Below are 14,903 nucleotides of genomic sequence, written 5' to 3'. Positions count from 1 at the left end.
CATTTTTTGTTTTGACAGGTAAGTTTGAACAGGCAGTGGTTAAGTCCCTTGCTCAGAGACATAATACAATAACAATCATAAGATTGGAACCTTTGGTCAAGTTGTTAGTAGTCCAGCACCTTAACTTCACACTCATTTTGTCTTCATATCAGTGTGCCACTCAAAGAACTAAACGTTTTTCTCTCTGAAATACTCATTGTTAAAATGTACAATTGCAATATCAAATGCCCATTTTTTACTCCTATCAATTAAATTGAAATCTTTGGTTAAATTGTTTCTTATTTTATTGGAAAAATATTAATGTTACCACAGATCATTAGTCTATTAGTTGTTGTTCTGCAGTAAAGATTCAAAGATTCATCTGCTGATATTCTTTGATTAGGCTTCCGGCAATAACAAGACGTTGAATTTCACTTGTTCCTTCATAGATTTCAGTAATTCTTGCATCTCTATAATGGCGTTCTGCAGGCATATCAGAAACATATCCCATTCCTCCAAGAACTTGGATTGCCTGCAACAAACAACAAAATATATATATATAGATACACACACACACACACACACACACATATATTATAGTATACGGTGTCATGAAGGTAAGATCAATAAAAAAAGTACTTCATCTGGTGAGAGATAAATGTTATTAATGAACATGATATATTTTTATGAACTACTAATAGCTTCATACAATGAAAATGACAAAGGCAGCATTTTATAACACATCTGGTACCTTCATGCAATCATGTATATGCTATGTGAATGCAGCCTGAAGATTGCATGAAGGCACCAGATGTGTTATATAATATTGTCTGTGTTGTTTTCATTACATGAAACTATTAGTAGCTCATAAAAATATATACTGTGTTCATTAAATTATTATGTATGTATGTGTGTGTGTGTGTAGATAACCTTCTTATCGCCAGTGCTACTGTTGAACTTCATCATCAACATCTGACTCGACTTTGTCAGCGTTTGCAGTCCTATTTCAAAGTTAACCCAGTAAAATGCGTGTTTGGCACACACACTTTGGAATTATGTCCATGTGTGAGGGTGTTTGCTGGGTTGAGATTGGCTGCATGCATGCGCATGAGACTAAGGGTGTGTCATATATTTGATGTATGTGGGGGCGGGGGATGCATAGCATGGGGAGTTGTTACAAGAAGGTGGGTGGTGAGTTGAGGCCTGATAGCATATGAACCTGTAGTGAGAAGATGAAACTTTCTTGCAAAAGTCTAGAGGTTACAGATTCATTGTGCAAGGCCAAACTAAATACAGTAAGATCATCATCATCATCGTTTAACGTCCGCTTTCCATGCTAGCATGGGTTGGACGATTTGATTGAGGACTGGTGGAACCCGAAGGCTACACCAAGCTCCAATCTGATTTGGCAGAGTTTCTACAGCTGGATGCCCTTCCTAACGCCAACCACTCCGAGAGTGTAGTAGGTGCTTTTACGTGTCACCCGCACGAAGGCCAGTCAGGCGGTACTGGCAATGGCCACGCTCAAAATGGTGTATTTTATGTGCCACCCGCACAAGAGCCAGTCCAGGGGCACTGGCAACGATCTTGCTCGAAAGTCCTTACACATGCTGCGGGCACAAGTGCCAGAAAGGCGACGCTGGGCACAGGTGCCATCCCAATTTCGCTTTCGCTTGCCCTAATAAGTCTTTGCAAGCTGAGTTTAGTGTCCAATGAAGGAGACGACGTTGGCATGGGCGCCAGTCGTTGAATTTAGTTCGATTTCGATTTCACTTGCCTCAACAGGTCTTATGGAATGTTTCACTGAGCAGAAATGATGGGAAATGGGAGTATGCTTCCAGAGATGGATGTGCTTAGTGAACCGGTCAGTTAGATGGTGACCAGATTGGCTAAAGTATAACACCCCACAAAGAGTACATTTGATAGAACAGATAACATTGGTGAAGGCACAGGAGAAGGAGTTAAGTACAGTGCAGTAGTTGGATCCTGTGAGGAAGGTGTTATTGGTGATGAACAGACAGGTTTGGTAACCAGGCCTGGAGCAAGTGAAGGATCCAGTGTGAGCAACACAGGGGGATGGATGGGAGCTACAAGTCAGAAAGCTGTGTAGGCTTCTGGCATTTTGAAGGAAAGGGGTGGTAGGTTGAGGGAAGGGGGGAGGATGGTAGGATCAGAGTGGAGAAGTCAGGAGGTCTATAGAATTTTCTGGTGAGGGGATATTCTTTTATTCTTTTACTTGTTTCAGTCATTAGACCATGGTCATGTTAGGGTATTGCCTTGAGAAATTGTAGTCAAATGAACCAATCCTAGGACTTATCTTTTAAGCCTGGGACTTATCCTATCAGTCTCTTTTACTGACATAAACACACCAAAACTGGTGGTCAAGCAGTGGTGAGGGACAAACATAGACACACACATATATACAACAAGTTTCTTTCAGTTTCAGTCAAACAAATCCACCCACAAGGCTTTGGTAGGCCTGAGGCTATGGTAGAAGACACTTACCCAAAGTGCCATGCAATGGGACTGAACCCAGAACCATGTGGTTGGGAAGCAAACTTCTTACCACACAGCCATGCAGTTGGGAGTGGGGCAGGTGCAAGAAGAAAGGGCAGAGGTGTATCCATGATAAGCGAAAAGATGGGTCAGTTTATAATAGCCTAAAACACTGTTACTCAATGTTTCATACTTGGATATACCCAAGCAATCAACAGATCAGATAGTACCAAGCTATTCAGAGAAGTCAGGATTTATACGAACAGCTCATATATGTCCCTTCTGATTTACATGAATAACATGTTGTCATATCATTTGTAAATGGCTTGGATATATCCAAGTATGAAACTCTAAGTAAGAGTACATTATTTACATTATTTACAATTGATGGATATTTGTCCTCATCTTGTTTGTTGCTAACACAACGTTTCGGCTGATATACCCTCCAGCCTTCATCAGGCTGGAGATCTATAAAAATGAATACCAAACTAAAATAAATATTGAGGGGGAGGGTCAATATGCTTGACTAAAACCTTTGAAGTCTATGCCCTAGCATGGCTACAGACCAGTGACAGAAAAGAGTGAAAGAACAAACTTAATTTCAAAGTAATTAACATTTTTTTTTTATTGAAATCAATAAGTTATAACTTACCTGGTGACTAACAGCAGTTGCAGCTTCTGAGGCAACTAACTTAGCCATGGCTGATTCCTGTAACAGTGAAAAACTTGTTAATGAATTAACATCAACTGATTTGTCTAACATGACTTTCTCTGATATTGAACAACTCTTACAAAATAGTGTCTTGTTGCAGAAAAATAAAACAGTTGTGTTGAAGGTTAGATCCTTTGTTCACTTTAATGATTACTACATTGGAACCTATATTTTCAAAATTGCAAAACTCATGTGATCTCTGCCTTGAAACCAGATGATTCACAAATGTAGTGACAGATTGGCCCTGATCAAGAAGATCTATGATTGAGGGAGATTTATTTATCTCTTGTTAGTCAAATGATTGCAGAGAGGTTCTCAGCTGTCTACTTTCCAAACTGACATGGGTTGGACAGATCATCAAAGTCCAAGTTAATTCTTTATTCAGAGTTCTTGCCCTCCGAGATGGATTGAAGGATTATGCCTCATTCATATGTTTCATCTTTGGCTTGGTTGAATTGTACAAACAAGATGTTGTCTTTCAATCTGTCTTATAGGGTATCTGGATAAAGAACCAACTTGGGCTGTGAAGAGCCATCCAACCCATGCCAACATAAAAAGCAGATGTAAATTTTCAACTTAAAACTCAGTGGCCGATAGTTGGATATTTGATCTTCACAGTTGCTTACATTATTATCACATGTAATGGACAAGTGATAGAATTATAGTTAGAAATAATGAAAAGTACAGAAAAATCTCCAAACAGCACATGTAACATATGATCATTTATTAGTTATTCCATAACTCAATGAATTGTTGGGACATTATTGAAGATTTCAGTTTTATATAGTGTATCTAGAATTAGCCAACCTATCAGAGCTCTTCTTTTCCTAAGCAATATATATGGTAGAATTTTAAATCAACTTTACATGCTAATTATCAATCACACTGTCAACCCACAATTTAAGGTAATAAGTTTATCAACTAATGGAATCTATTATAGTTAGGTGCATTTGAGAGTTAAGAGGGTTGGTTGTGGACACAGTATAGTGTTAATGATGAGATAAAACCCATACTTTTTTCACTAACAGCATATCTTTTTGATTCAGATTATTGTGACTATATTAAAACAATTTCATAAACATACATTTCAATACTAGATTTCCATTATCTTTCACAGTATATTCATATAATCTTACCTTTGAATAAGGTCTTTTGGCATCCTTTAACATAGCAGCTCTCCATAAAAGAAGACGAGAAGAATCAATTTTGGATGCCATGTCAGCTAATTTCATCTGTAATACAAACACACAAACGGTCATATTATATCGCTTCAAAATATTGTTGTACATTTTAATGTTTTATTCTAATTCTGTGTAAAGGTAAATATTTTCTCTTTCAGCTATTATTCCTACACAGTTTGATCTTTATTCCTTCCATGTTAGGACACACATACATATGTACAAGTATACATGCACATACACACATACTCATTGACTATATTCCCCCCTAAACAGTTAGGAAAGAAATTTATCTTTTAGAGTACACACACAATCCTTTAGAAGTAAAATATGTTTAAAAGTATAATATACCTGAATAGCTTGTAATTTAGCAATTGGGGCTCCAAATGCTTCTCTTTTTAGAGAATATGCCACAGCACAATCCATTGCAGCCTAATAGAGTAAATGAATACAGTAAGGAAATAGATAAAAAATGCATCTAATCCCAAATTTAAAGAGACATTGAAATTTTTTAAATTTTTCTAAAAATAATTATAAAAGAATTCAATAAAAAGAGCTGACTGAACCAAAATAAATTGATAAAAATTTTTACAGTAAAACAATTTTACTACATTTGCAATGGTTTATTACTTTTCTGAATGTAAGACAGATACAGGGTAGTTTGGACTCTTTTGTCTTGTTATAGATGGCCTCTGTAGTGCCAATGATTCAATATACCCAGACTATGTCGTTATACTACAAGGTCCAGTTTTTATTGCAGTGTGGTTGCTTGTGTGCCTCAATGGCCCAGAGAGCTATGCCAGTAAAGTGCAAGTTCTTAGTAGGGCCTCCCATGCCAGACAGGTCAAAAGATAGAGACCAGACTAATATGGACCATCTATCTCTTCCCAGAGGTAAAAATGGGTTTGCATAGGGCCAACACCTCTACCCAGAAAAAAGCAAGGTTACAGAAGCATCAATGATAATTCAAAATCAACAACACCCGAGAAGTACTCCACCTTTTTACTGAGCGAGTGGCTCTGAAGATAATCCAGAGTCGTGAACAGTGGAGAAAAGTTGTTGATGGCCTATGCTTTTTAGGAAGTGAAGGGCTTAACCAATAAAATAAAAAAATATTGTCAAGTGGCTGGTGATAGGAAGGGCAATGAGCTGCAAAAACCATGACCTAAAAATCATGACATACATAACATTAAAGTTTTACAGTCTTCTTTATTGCTGCATGTAGCAGACAATGAAGACTGTGACAAGTGATGAAATACTGTAAAACCTATCCTACCCACGTCATCATGGAAAAATGGACATAAAAATAATGATGTTAATGATATTGGTGATGATGATTTAAAATAAGCACGACATATTTGATAAATAATTAGTTTATATTAATCAACTGTAATTACAGTTTATACCATGTATTACAAATACATAAACATTTTTTAAATGGCTCAGTCAGGGGAGAAATACCAGTGCATATCATCCCTTCCAGGACCTCTGTGACTGGTGTGAGGAAAGGAGGAAGTTATCTTTAAACCAGAGACCTGACTCAAATATTTGCAACAAAGTGCATCCTACTAAAGACACCTAAGGACAAGATAATGGTGTTAAACCAGGCAACACATTATGTTTACAATCTAAAAACATAATCTATCTCTAAGCCAAGTTTCCACAAAGTATCTGCCAGCCAAATTTCATTCATAAAGTTTTGGCTAACCTGAGGTTATGGTAGAAGACACTTTCTTAAGTTGCTACACAGTAAGATTGTATCAGAAATCTCATAGTTCTGAAGTGAACTTCTTAACCACACAGTTATACCATGAACAAAAGATAATTTATAGTTTACCTGAGCTATTCCGACAGCTTGAGCAGCAATACCAATCCTACCTGCATCAAGAACTTGCTGAAAAATGAATTTTATATTCAATAATTTTAAGATATTAAACATTGCTGTATAAAATATGTAAACAACATAAAACTTTTGATCACGAAATGTAATCGATCACAAATATTTACAGTTTACTTTATATTAATGGAAACTTACCATAGCAATTTTAAAACCAGATCCTTCTGGACCAAGGATATTTTCTTTAGGAATTTTGCAATCCTCAAAAATTAAATTACATGTTGAAGAACCTCTGATGCCAAGTTTGTCTTCTCTTTTCCCACGTGAAAACCCTTCAGAAGATGTTGGTACAATAAATGCACTTATGCCCTGTTTAAAATGATAAATATAAAGATTACTTATACCATCTATAATTACATTTAGTTTTGTAAATCCTAAATATTATTGTTATTTCTCATATCATGTCTCAAAAGAAAACTAATACTTGATAAGAATAATTTTTTTGCCTGTATCATATGAAACAACTACGAAACTTAATTAGAAATGCTTAAAAGAATATATATGTAACAGTAGTGGTCATCAATTTGTAATCAATGCTTATTATGGTGCAATGTTGGGATCACCACTTTGTAACGACAGATATTAGTGTAACGGTTGAGTCACCAATTTGTAACGGTAGAAGCTTATTTTTGTAATGGTTGAAATTAATTAGTATACAATAATATGGAACGTTGGAGTCATAATCAGTTTGTAAGGATTGGTTCTTCATTGATTGCCATTATGTAAAGATGAAAGAATGGTGATTGAAGTTGTGAAGAAAATATTTATTTTACCATTACATTGTAAGATACCTTGCCTCAACGGGCAGGTGATAAAATCGTAATGCATGCAAAGTAAAGACAGATGTAGATTTTCCTTGTATAGTTTGTGTTTGTGGTCTCGTCATTGTGTAGTAGTAATTATAGATAGAGATGGAGTAAAGTTCTAAGAAGAAAGTGAGCTGAGCTAGTGATAGTGAGAGAGTTGAGGGAAGTTGTCTCGCATAGTCGCTGATTGCAACTTTCTTTTTTCCTCTGGCCATTTGTCTTTAGTGGCTGTCTGCTTGTGGTCATGATTCTAGTGGTCCGTTCACTAACTGATGGTCGCTCTCTCTAACTCGGGTTCTCACGAACTTGAGTTGTCACTAACTGACTAACTTTTGCTTGGGGGTTCTTGTTTATATAACAATCCAGAAGGATAGACATATCGATGAGAACAATAGATTCCATTGGTGGTGACTTGTTATCTTAATTCTAGCTTTTGGTGACATAGAAGAGGTTAGAAGGTTCAAGTGGCAAAGACGTTATTTTGCTTAGCTAAGACATCTAGAAAATGTAAACTGCTGTCAAAGAAAAACTAGTGTTTTACCATGAGAAAAGTGCTGCTGAAGTGTTAATTTAAATTTGACTATCTAGGATCAAATCTACTTCATGCCTACACACACACACACATAAATTATGAGTTGCTACATCAATTTTCATTTGAAAATGTATGATATATGGGCTTAAAATATAAATAACTAACAATACCTTGTGTTTCTTAGCTTTGTCTGTTGTTGCAAAAACCTGAAAGAAAATATTCAAAATACCTATAATAAATTTAAAAAACAAAAATACTCTACAAGTAAAATGAGTAAAGCACTATATGTCAGTCATTCATCGAGACCACCAAAATTATCTATTGCTAGAAAGATGAAATTTTAAAAAATAATTTGTTAGAGAAATAAAACATCTATATATAAGCCAATAAGATATCTATATATAAAGTGAGAGAAGACTGTGAGATAATTAGATATACAGACTGAAGGACAAATTATATAGAGGGAAAGACGTTTTATACCCACACATAGATACACTTTTATACATGCACCCTCCGCCACCTCATCCTCCCTTCCCATAAAACAGCGTTCCCACCTGATCCCTAACCATTTTCCCCAACCACTTTTTCTTATACTTTTTATTTTGCCCAATACCTTTTCTCATTCTTTTATTTTTTTCTGATGAAAGACAAATATCTGAAATGTCATGAGATTGTCTCTTCTTTTTAAACATTAAACTAATACAACATTTCTTAAAGCTTGTCACTTTACTGTTCTTCCTTTTATGATCATTGCCTAATGTATACACACACACACATACAACTTAAATTCAAAGGACAATTCTCACAATTTTTGTAGGCCTTCTTAGATTGGCTACATTTGTGTTCAACTTGAACTTTAAACAATTGACAACATATTGTAAAAATAAAAGTCAAGAGAAAGAAAACATCATGCTTTTTTTTTTAATTTGGTTGGTTGGGGTGAGGGCTACAGTCAAAGTTATCTATAAGCGATAGCCCCACTTCGTGCATATGAATAGTTTTACAATGTGGGTCACACTTGATATTTGTATGAGTTGGTAACTGATTAGAAGTGAAGTATATTCTGGCCTTAAAGAAGAATCTTTTCTTTGTAATGCAGTTTCGGCAATGTTATATAAGTACAGTTGTTATAAGAGTTCCTCATGATTTGTAATGATTTTGATGGTTTTTAATTGTGGCTATTAATGAATAGAAAAGATGACAAACTAAAGAAGACTGTGACTATGCAACAACAAAACTTAGTTGTACTCATATGTCAACCCACCTATAACCAAAGATTTTTTGAACATAACCAAAAAAAGGTAGTACACATCATCATCCAGTGAGAGAGATAACAGGTAATAGAAAGAGAAATAGAACTCTTGCAGAGGCTGATACAATAAAAATGATGTGGATGAAGAATAATGATTAAGCAAATACTTACAATTGATGCTGAAGCTTCATAGCCATTGGTGATCCATGACTTGGTACCATTTAGCACCCAATGGTCACCATGCAGGTGTGCAACTGTCGATGCTGCAGCTGCATCACTCCCATTACCTGAATGATAAATACACAGATTTAAATATAATCTTATCACTAAGTCTCATGCTATAAATTCATAGAGGTCTGGCTCACACAAATAAAAAAGCAACAAGCAAGAACTGTAGGTGTACTAGGAATAAAAGGAATGTTTAAAACACCATCATTTAACAGCCTTTTTCCTCTGTTGGCATGGGTTGGAAGTTTGATAGGAATTGGTGATCCAGAGGGCAGGGCTGAGTTCCAATGTCTGCTTTGGCATGGTTTCTATAGCTGGATGCCTTTCCTGACACTGATTACTTTACAGAATGTACTGGGTAGTTTTCTTTTTTTTTTATTTCATGGCACCAACATTTGTGAGGTTGCCAAGTACTCACAAGACAAGACCCCCACTCAACTGAGTGGAGTATAGTATTGAAGGATGTGAAAGTATGAAAGAGGGACAAGAACAGGTGTCTTAATGAAGAGGTGAATACATGGCTTCCTCAGCTGGAGAGAGAGAGAGAGATGGTGAGGGCATACACTCAAAGTTCAAGATGAATATGAGAGAGAGAGAATAGGGATAGAGGAACAGAAAAGGTGAGTGAGTAGGTAGGTGTAATAGAGTGAGAAAGTGTGGACAGGCACAACAGGATTGTACTACTCTTGCCTTACTTTCCTCCAATAGTGGCTTTTTTTTTTTTGATAAGCATTTCTCTTTTAGGACTGAATTGATTCTTGAAGACTTTCTTGAACTCTAATGATTATCTTTGATTATCAGATAAATCATCACTATATAAATCATATGCAAAAACTCAGTTTTCTTATAACACTTTAGCCATTTTCAGGAAAGAACTACAACTCTAAAAATATTTTACATAAAATTAACAAAAGTTAGAAATAGAGTAGATGAAAGTGATGTATGCTGAGTGAATGATCAACTTATATCTCATTAGACAAGAATATGGATAGTATAAGGGTCATGAGTTACTAAGGTCCTTGGACATCCTATTAGCTTTGGCATCAAGACCAAATAAACAAGTTGGCTCAACAGTAAGTAGAGTTAGTTTTCTTTACCCAAAGCTCAAGACAATTATCACAGAATATGATACCGTTTTCTATAAACAATCTACAACCAAGAAAACTTTAATATATCATGTAATTTTTCAATATTACCTCATCATTAAATGATATACTATGGTATGTAGTTAAGAAATGTGATATTTTCTTAGTTATTATCACTTATTTATAAGGTGGTGAGCTAGAAGAAACACTAGCATGCTGGACAAAATGGTCAGTGGCTTTTTGCCTGTCTTTATGTTGTGAGTTCAAATTCCACTTAAGCCAACTTTGTCTTTCATCCTTTTGAGGTCAATAAAATAAGTAACGAGTTGAGCACTGGGATTAATATAATTGACTAGACCACTCCTCCAAAATTTCAGGCCTTGTGTCTATAAAAGAATGGATTATCATCTATTTATATGTTCCCAACTTAATAGTTAGCTCTTCTTAAACTTAATAAATTTCTCAGTTATCCTCGATATACTTAGGTGTTTTCTTGACCTTGACCTAACACTTTACAAGACACTCTTATCTAATGTACATAAAAAGTTTTATTTTTTTATTTAACTGCATTACATAAGTCATTCTTCTCATGAAGTAATTTCTTGTGTCTGTACTTCTCATATACAGGTTTAGTGGGTTCATTTCATGCCGTATGTTACAAATTGCTTGTCTTTCAATTATATGACAGAAATCTCTTCATTATTTGCACTGGCATTTTAAAACTTCTCCAATAAAACACAACAAACACTCGATGACATACTAACACTTTAGTTAACATTTGAAATATCTACGTAGTCGAGATAAGAAACCTATTTACAACTTCATTGTCCTTGTATCTCCAATAACTCTACTGTCACCATTATTATCAATTTAATGTCACATCAACTGAAGGCAAATGTGTAGGTTTAGAAACTAATATATTTCTATCTTTTATCACAATTACTTGACTTCTTTCACTCTTGTTTTCACCTTCCTTAATGTACAACAATTTTCTACAATTATAAAACCTGCATAACAATTAATCAATTTCTCTGCAACTATGTATATAAAGAAAGACATTTTTTTCAGTTTATTCAATTTTTAAAATTATTTTCATAACCCTTTCATTTCTATATTCCTAATAAGATATACTATTCATATGTTTTAATTAATTTTGAAATAATCTGAAGTTTTAAGGAATTTAGTCAAATAATTAGTATTTTCATGATTAATTTGGTTTTTGGAACATAACTTAAAAAGGTTCTTACATATCAATTATGTTTTAATCTAAAGCTGAAGGCTTCAAAACAAGAATTTTAGTATCAAAGATATCAACCAATTTGAGTTCGAGGATATAAAATCAGTTTCTTTTGAATCAAAGAACTCAAGTGGGTTGATATCAAACAAGGTTAAGTAAATAAGGTTATCTAATGAAGGCTATTATCAAAGGAGACATTTTACCCTAAAATGATGCAGATATGGCAGTGTAGTTAAGAAGTTTGCTTTGTAACCATGTGATTCCAGGTTTGCTCACACAGTGTAGCATCTTGAGTGAGCACCTCCTGTTATAGCTTTGGTTGGTCAATGTCTTAGACAGAAACTATACAGACACAAGATACAGACATAAGGTACAGCATGAAATGGTGAAAGTTAATCTCAGCATATTGTTGAGCATTACAAAGGAAATGACCAGGATCAGCAACATGGTGAGATGCTGTGATGTAACAGACTTGTCCAAACCATACCCTCATAAAAAAAAATAAACCAGACATGTAATGATAAATGGTATAAAGGAAATATAGTAACAAAGATAATAACAGCCAGTTCAAATCCATTAATAGATAATTACAAATTTGGTACTTTACTCTTTTGTAATGAAGTAATGATCTCCAACCAAGAACATGAAATTGCACTTTATGGAAAGATTCCCCAACAACTGAAGTCTTTTTATAGCAATTATGAAAGTTGTAACAGACTAAGTTAATAGAGGAAACTATATTTATGTTCTGGTTATATTTACTGATTTACGTAAAGTAATTTCCAATTAACTGGGTATAAGAGAAATGTGTATGAGTTCTGTATTGCACTCTATGTCTGAGTTGGTATGGACATGTGATCTATGTGGAAGATGATAGACAGATAGAGTGTCAAGCAGTCTAAGTTAAAGGAATTTGCAGGAGAATAAGACCAAGGAAGATAAGGGAAGAAACAGTGAAAACTGATCTCAGGAGGCTCGTCCTCTTGAAGGAGATGACAAAGAATTGCAACAATGTAACAGATCTTCTCTGATAGAGAAAGCCTGTTCATAATTGTGTTAGAAATTTCCACTATAACCATTCAATTACTGCATCTTGTTGTAAATTTGGACTCAGCATGCAATAAATCTGATAATTTTAATGAGATTTAACAGTAAACATAATCAGCAACACGTTACCTGGCTCACTTAAGGCAAAACACCCTATTTTATCTCCGTTTATGTAAGGTGAGATGAATTCTTTTTTCTGTGATGAATTTCCAAAGTCTTTAATTGGTGCTAAGTAAAGAGACTGAAGATTAGAATAAAATTAATCAGTTGAGAATTTTTTTAATCATAATATATCAATAAACTATTTTTCTTTACTCATTAAAAATAATTTGGCATTTCTAAATTTGAATGGATGAAATGAGTTTACTGAGAACAACTGTATATTAATATCAATGTTTGAAATGAATTATAAGCAAGTAGTTTGGAACTCCTGAACTAATCAACCAGATAACTTACGTTTGTTTACACATTTTGATTAGTAAACATTCTTATCTACAGATGCAAAAGCTCAACGTTTATTCAACTTCTTTACCTGAGCTGGAACTTGGTTATGACATTTGCTCTTTTTGCATTCAGTTATGATTTTACTAATTTCAATCATTGAACTGTGGTCATGCTGGGGCATCACTTTCAAGAATTTTAGTCGATTTATCATATCAATCTCACTATATATTTCAATCTGGTTCTTCTTTTAAAATAATAAATAAATGGCGCCCTTTTAAAGCCTAGCCAGGCTCATGGGCCCAGTTTCCCGGTTTCTATGGCGTATGTGTTCCCCAGCTGGACGGGACGCCAGTCCATCGCAGCATTACTCATTTTTGCCAGCTGAGTGGACTGGAGCAACGTGAAATGAAGTGTTTTGCTCAAGTACACAACGCGTCGCCCGGTCCAGGAATCGAAACCACAATCTTACGATCATGGTGCTGACACCCTAACCACTAAGCCACGCACCTCCACGGTTCTTCTTTTAACGATCTCTATATCGTAAATGGCTAAGTTAGCTTTTAACATAAAGGGAAGCAACTTGACACACTTTTACACAATCCTATACAAACATTCATGCAACTATTTATATATGTGCATTATGTGTATTTGTGTGTTTGTTTGTGTACATATGTGGCCTCGTGTTGGGCCCATGGTTGAGGGGTTCAGCAGCTTTGATAATGCGATCACTGCCTTCCGGTATTGAAATAATCTGAAAAGGGGTCTTTTCCAGCCTAAAATGAATTATTCTGTTAAAAACTTTGACGACCTATATTACTTATATCATCCATTTCTCTGTTAGCAGTGTGACTACTTTACCAGGTCCAGTACTGTTACATACCTTTAAAATTTGACTAAGGTTAACTTCCAACTTTCCTCTAGTAGATAGCATATGCCTACACTCTGCTACTTTAACATTGCTATAATCTCTCCCAGTGCTACCTTATATATTGTGCCAGCAATACAGCTCAAAACATGTCATCAAATATACAAATGATGAGATTGTTATTAGTCAAGCTTAAACTATTCTGACATTTGAAGGTGTGTGGCTCAGGGGTTAGGGTATTCAGCTCATGATTGTAAGGTTGTGAGCTTGATTCCCAGCAGTGCATTGAGTCCTTGAACAAGATACTTTATTTCATGTTGCTCCAGTCTACTCAGCTGTATTTCAAAGGGTCAGCCTTGTCGCATTCTGTGTCATGCTGAATCCCCCCTGAAAACTATGTTATGGGTATGCATGTCTGTGGAGTGCCCAGTCACTAATATATTACATGTTAATTTCTTGAGCAGGCTGTTCTGTTGATCAGATCAACTGGAACCCTAGTTGTTGTAACTGACAGAGTGCCAATTTTATTCTGACATTTACATAAAGGTACGTATATCCTCTTGATTTAACTTGATTTCACAAACTCCTTTTTGTAATTTATGACATCATATGATGCAATCTAACTGAATAAACTAGGCACTGAAAAAAAAAAAATTAATGATTTCAGTGAACAATAATGAAATATTTATAACATTGCAGTAATAAGCTTTTTTGAGAATCTTTAAGAAGGCAAAAAAAAAAAAAGGAAGAATTTTGAAAACTTACATTATTGACACTCATGATAACTCCACATGTAGCACAACCACGACTAATCTCTTCCATTGCTATAGCATAAGCAAGAGTATCTAATCCAGTGCCACCATCTTCTGAAGGTACAGTAATAGCCAAAAGACCAAGGTCCCCTAGTTTTTTTATCTGAATGTCAAAAGATAAATTATTATACATAAATATGACTATGTTAGCATACACACACACAAATATATATATACATACATACATTATATATATATATATATATATATATCTGTAAAAATATGTGACACTTATTCAGTAGCCATGATAAAACTCTGAGTGTCACATATTTTTACAGATAAATTCTTCTATTTACATAATATCGAGGTCTCTTTCTTTCTTTTATTGTCCTT

The 14,903-nt window shown here is 34.8% G+C and overlaps 1 protein-coding gene across 1 annotated transcript in view; it reads right to left on the bottom strand.

The window, feature by feature from the left end:
• Positions 1 to 261: 261 nt before the first annotated feature.
• LOC106874336 (short-chain specific acyl-CoA dehydrogenase, mitochondrial) overlaps positions 262 to 14,903 on the bottom strand; it is a 30,236-nt gene continuing 15,594 nt past the window's right edge. Inside the window, exons 3-12 of the mRNA XM_014922038.2 lie at positions 14,524 to 14,673; positions 12,579 to 12,690; positions 9,024 to 9,139; positions 7,771 to 7,806; positions 6,401 to 6,571; positions 6,203 to 6,259; positions 4,717 to 4,797; positions 4,324 to 4,419; positions 3,128 to 3,184; positions 262 to 511 (exon numbers count right to left, since the gene is read on the bottom strand). Of these exons, the coding sequence (XP_014777524.1) occupies positions 350 to 511; positions 3,128 to 3,184; positions 4,324 to 4,419; positions 4,717 to 4,797; positions 6,203 to 6,259; positions 6,401 to 6,571; positions 7,771 to 7,806; positions 9,024 to 9,139; positions 12,579 to 12,690; positions 14,524 to 14,673 (1,038 nt within the window). The 3' untranslated portion in view covers positions 262 to 349. The remainder of the gene's footprint in view (positions 512 to 3,127; positions 3,185 to 4,323; positions 4,420 to 4,716; positions 4,798 to 6,202; positions 6,260 to 6,400; positions 6,572 to 7,770; positions 7,807 to 9,023; positions 9,140 to 12,578; positions 12,691 to 14,523; positions 14,674 to 14,903) is intronic.

Source organism: Octopus bimaculoides, chromosome 6, assembly GCF_001194135.2.
Source record: "Octopus bimaculoides isolate UCB-OBI-ISO-001 chromosome 6, ASM119413v2, whole genome shotgun sequence".
NCBI classification, from domain to species: domain Eukaryota; kingdom Metazoa; phylum Mollusca; class Cephalopoda; order Octopoda; family Octopodidae; genus Octopus; species Octopus bimaculoides.
The sequence above is the reverse complement of the archived record's forward strand: the minus strand, read 5'-3'. Positions and strand labels throughout refer to the sequence as shown.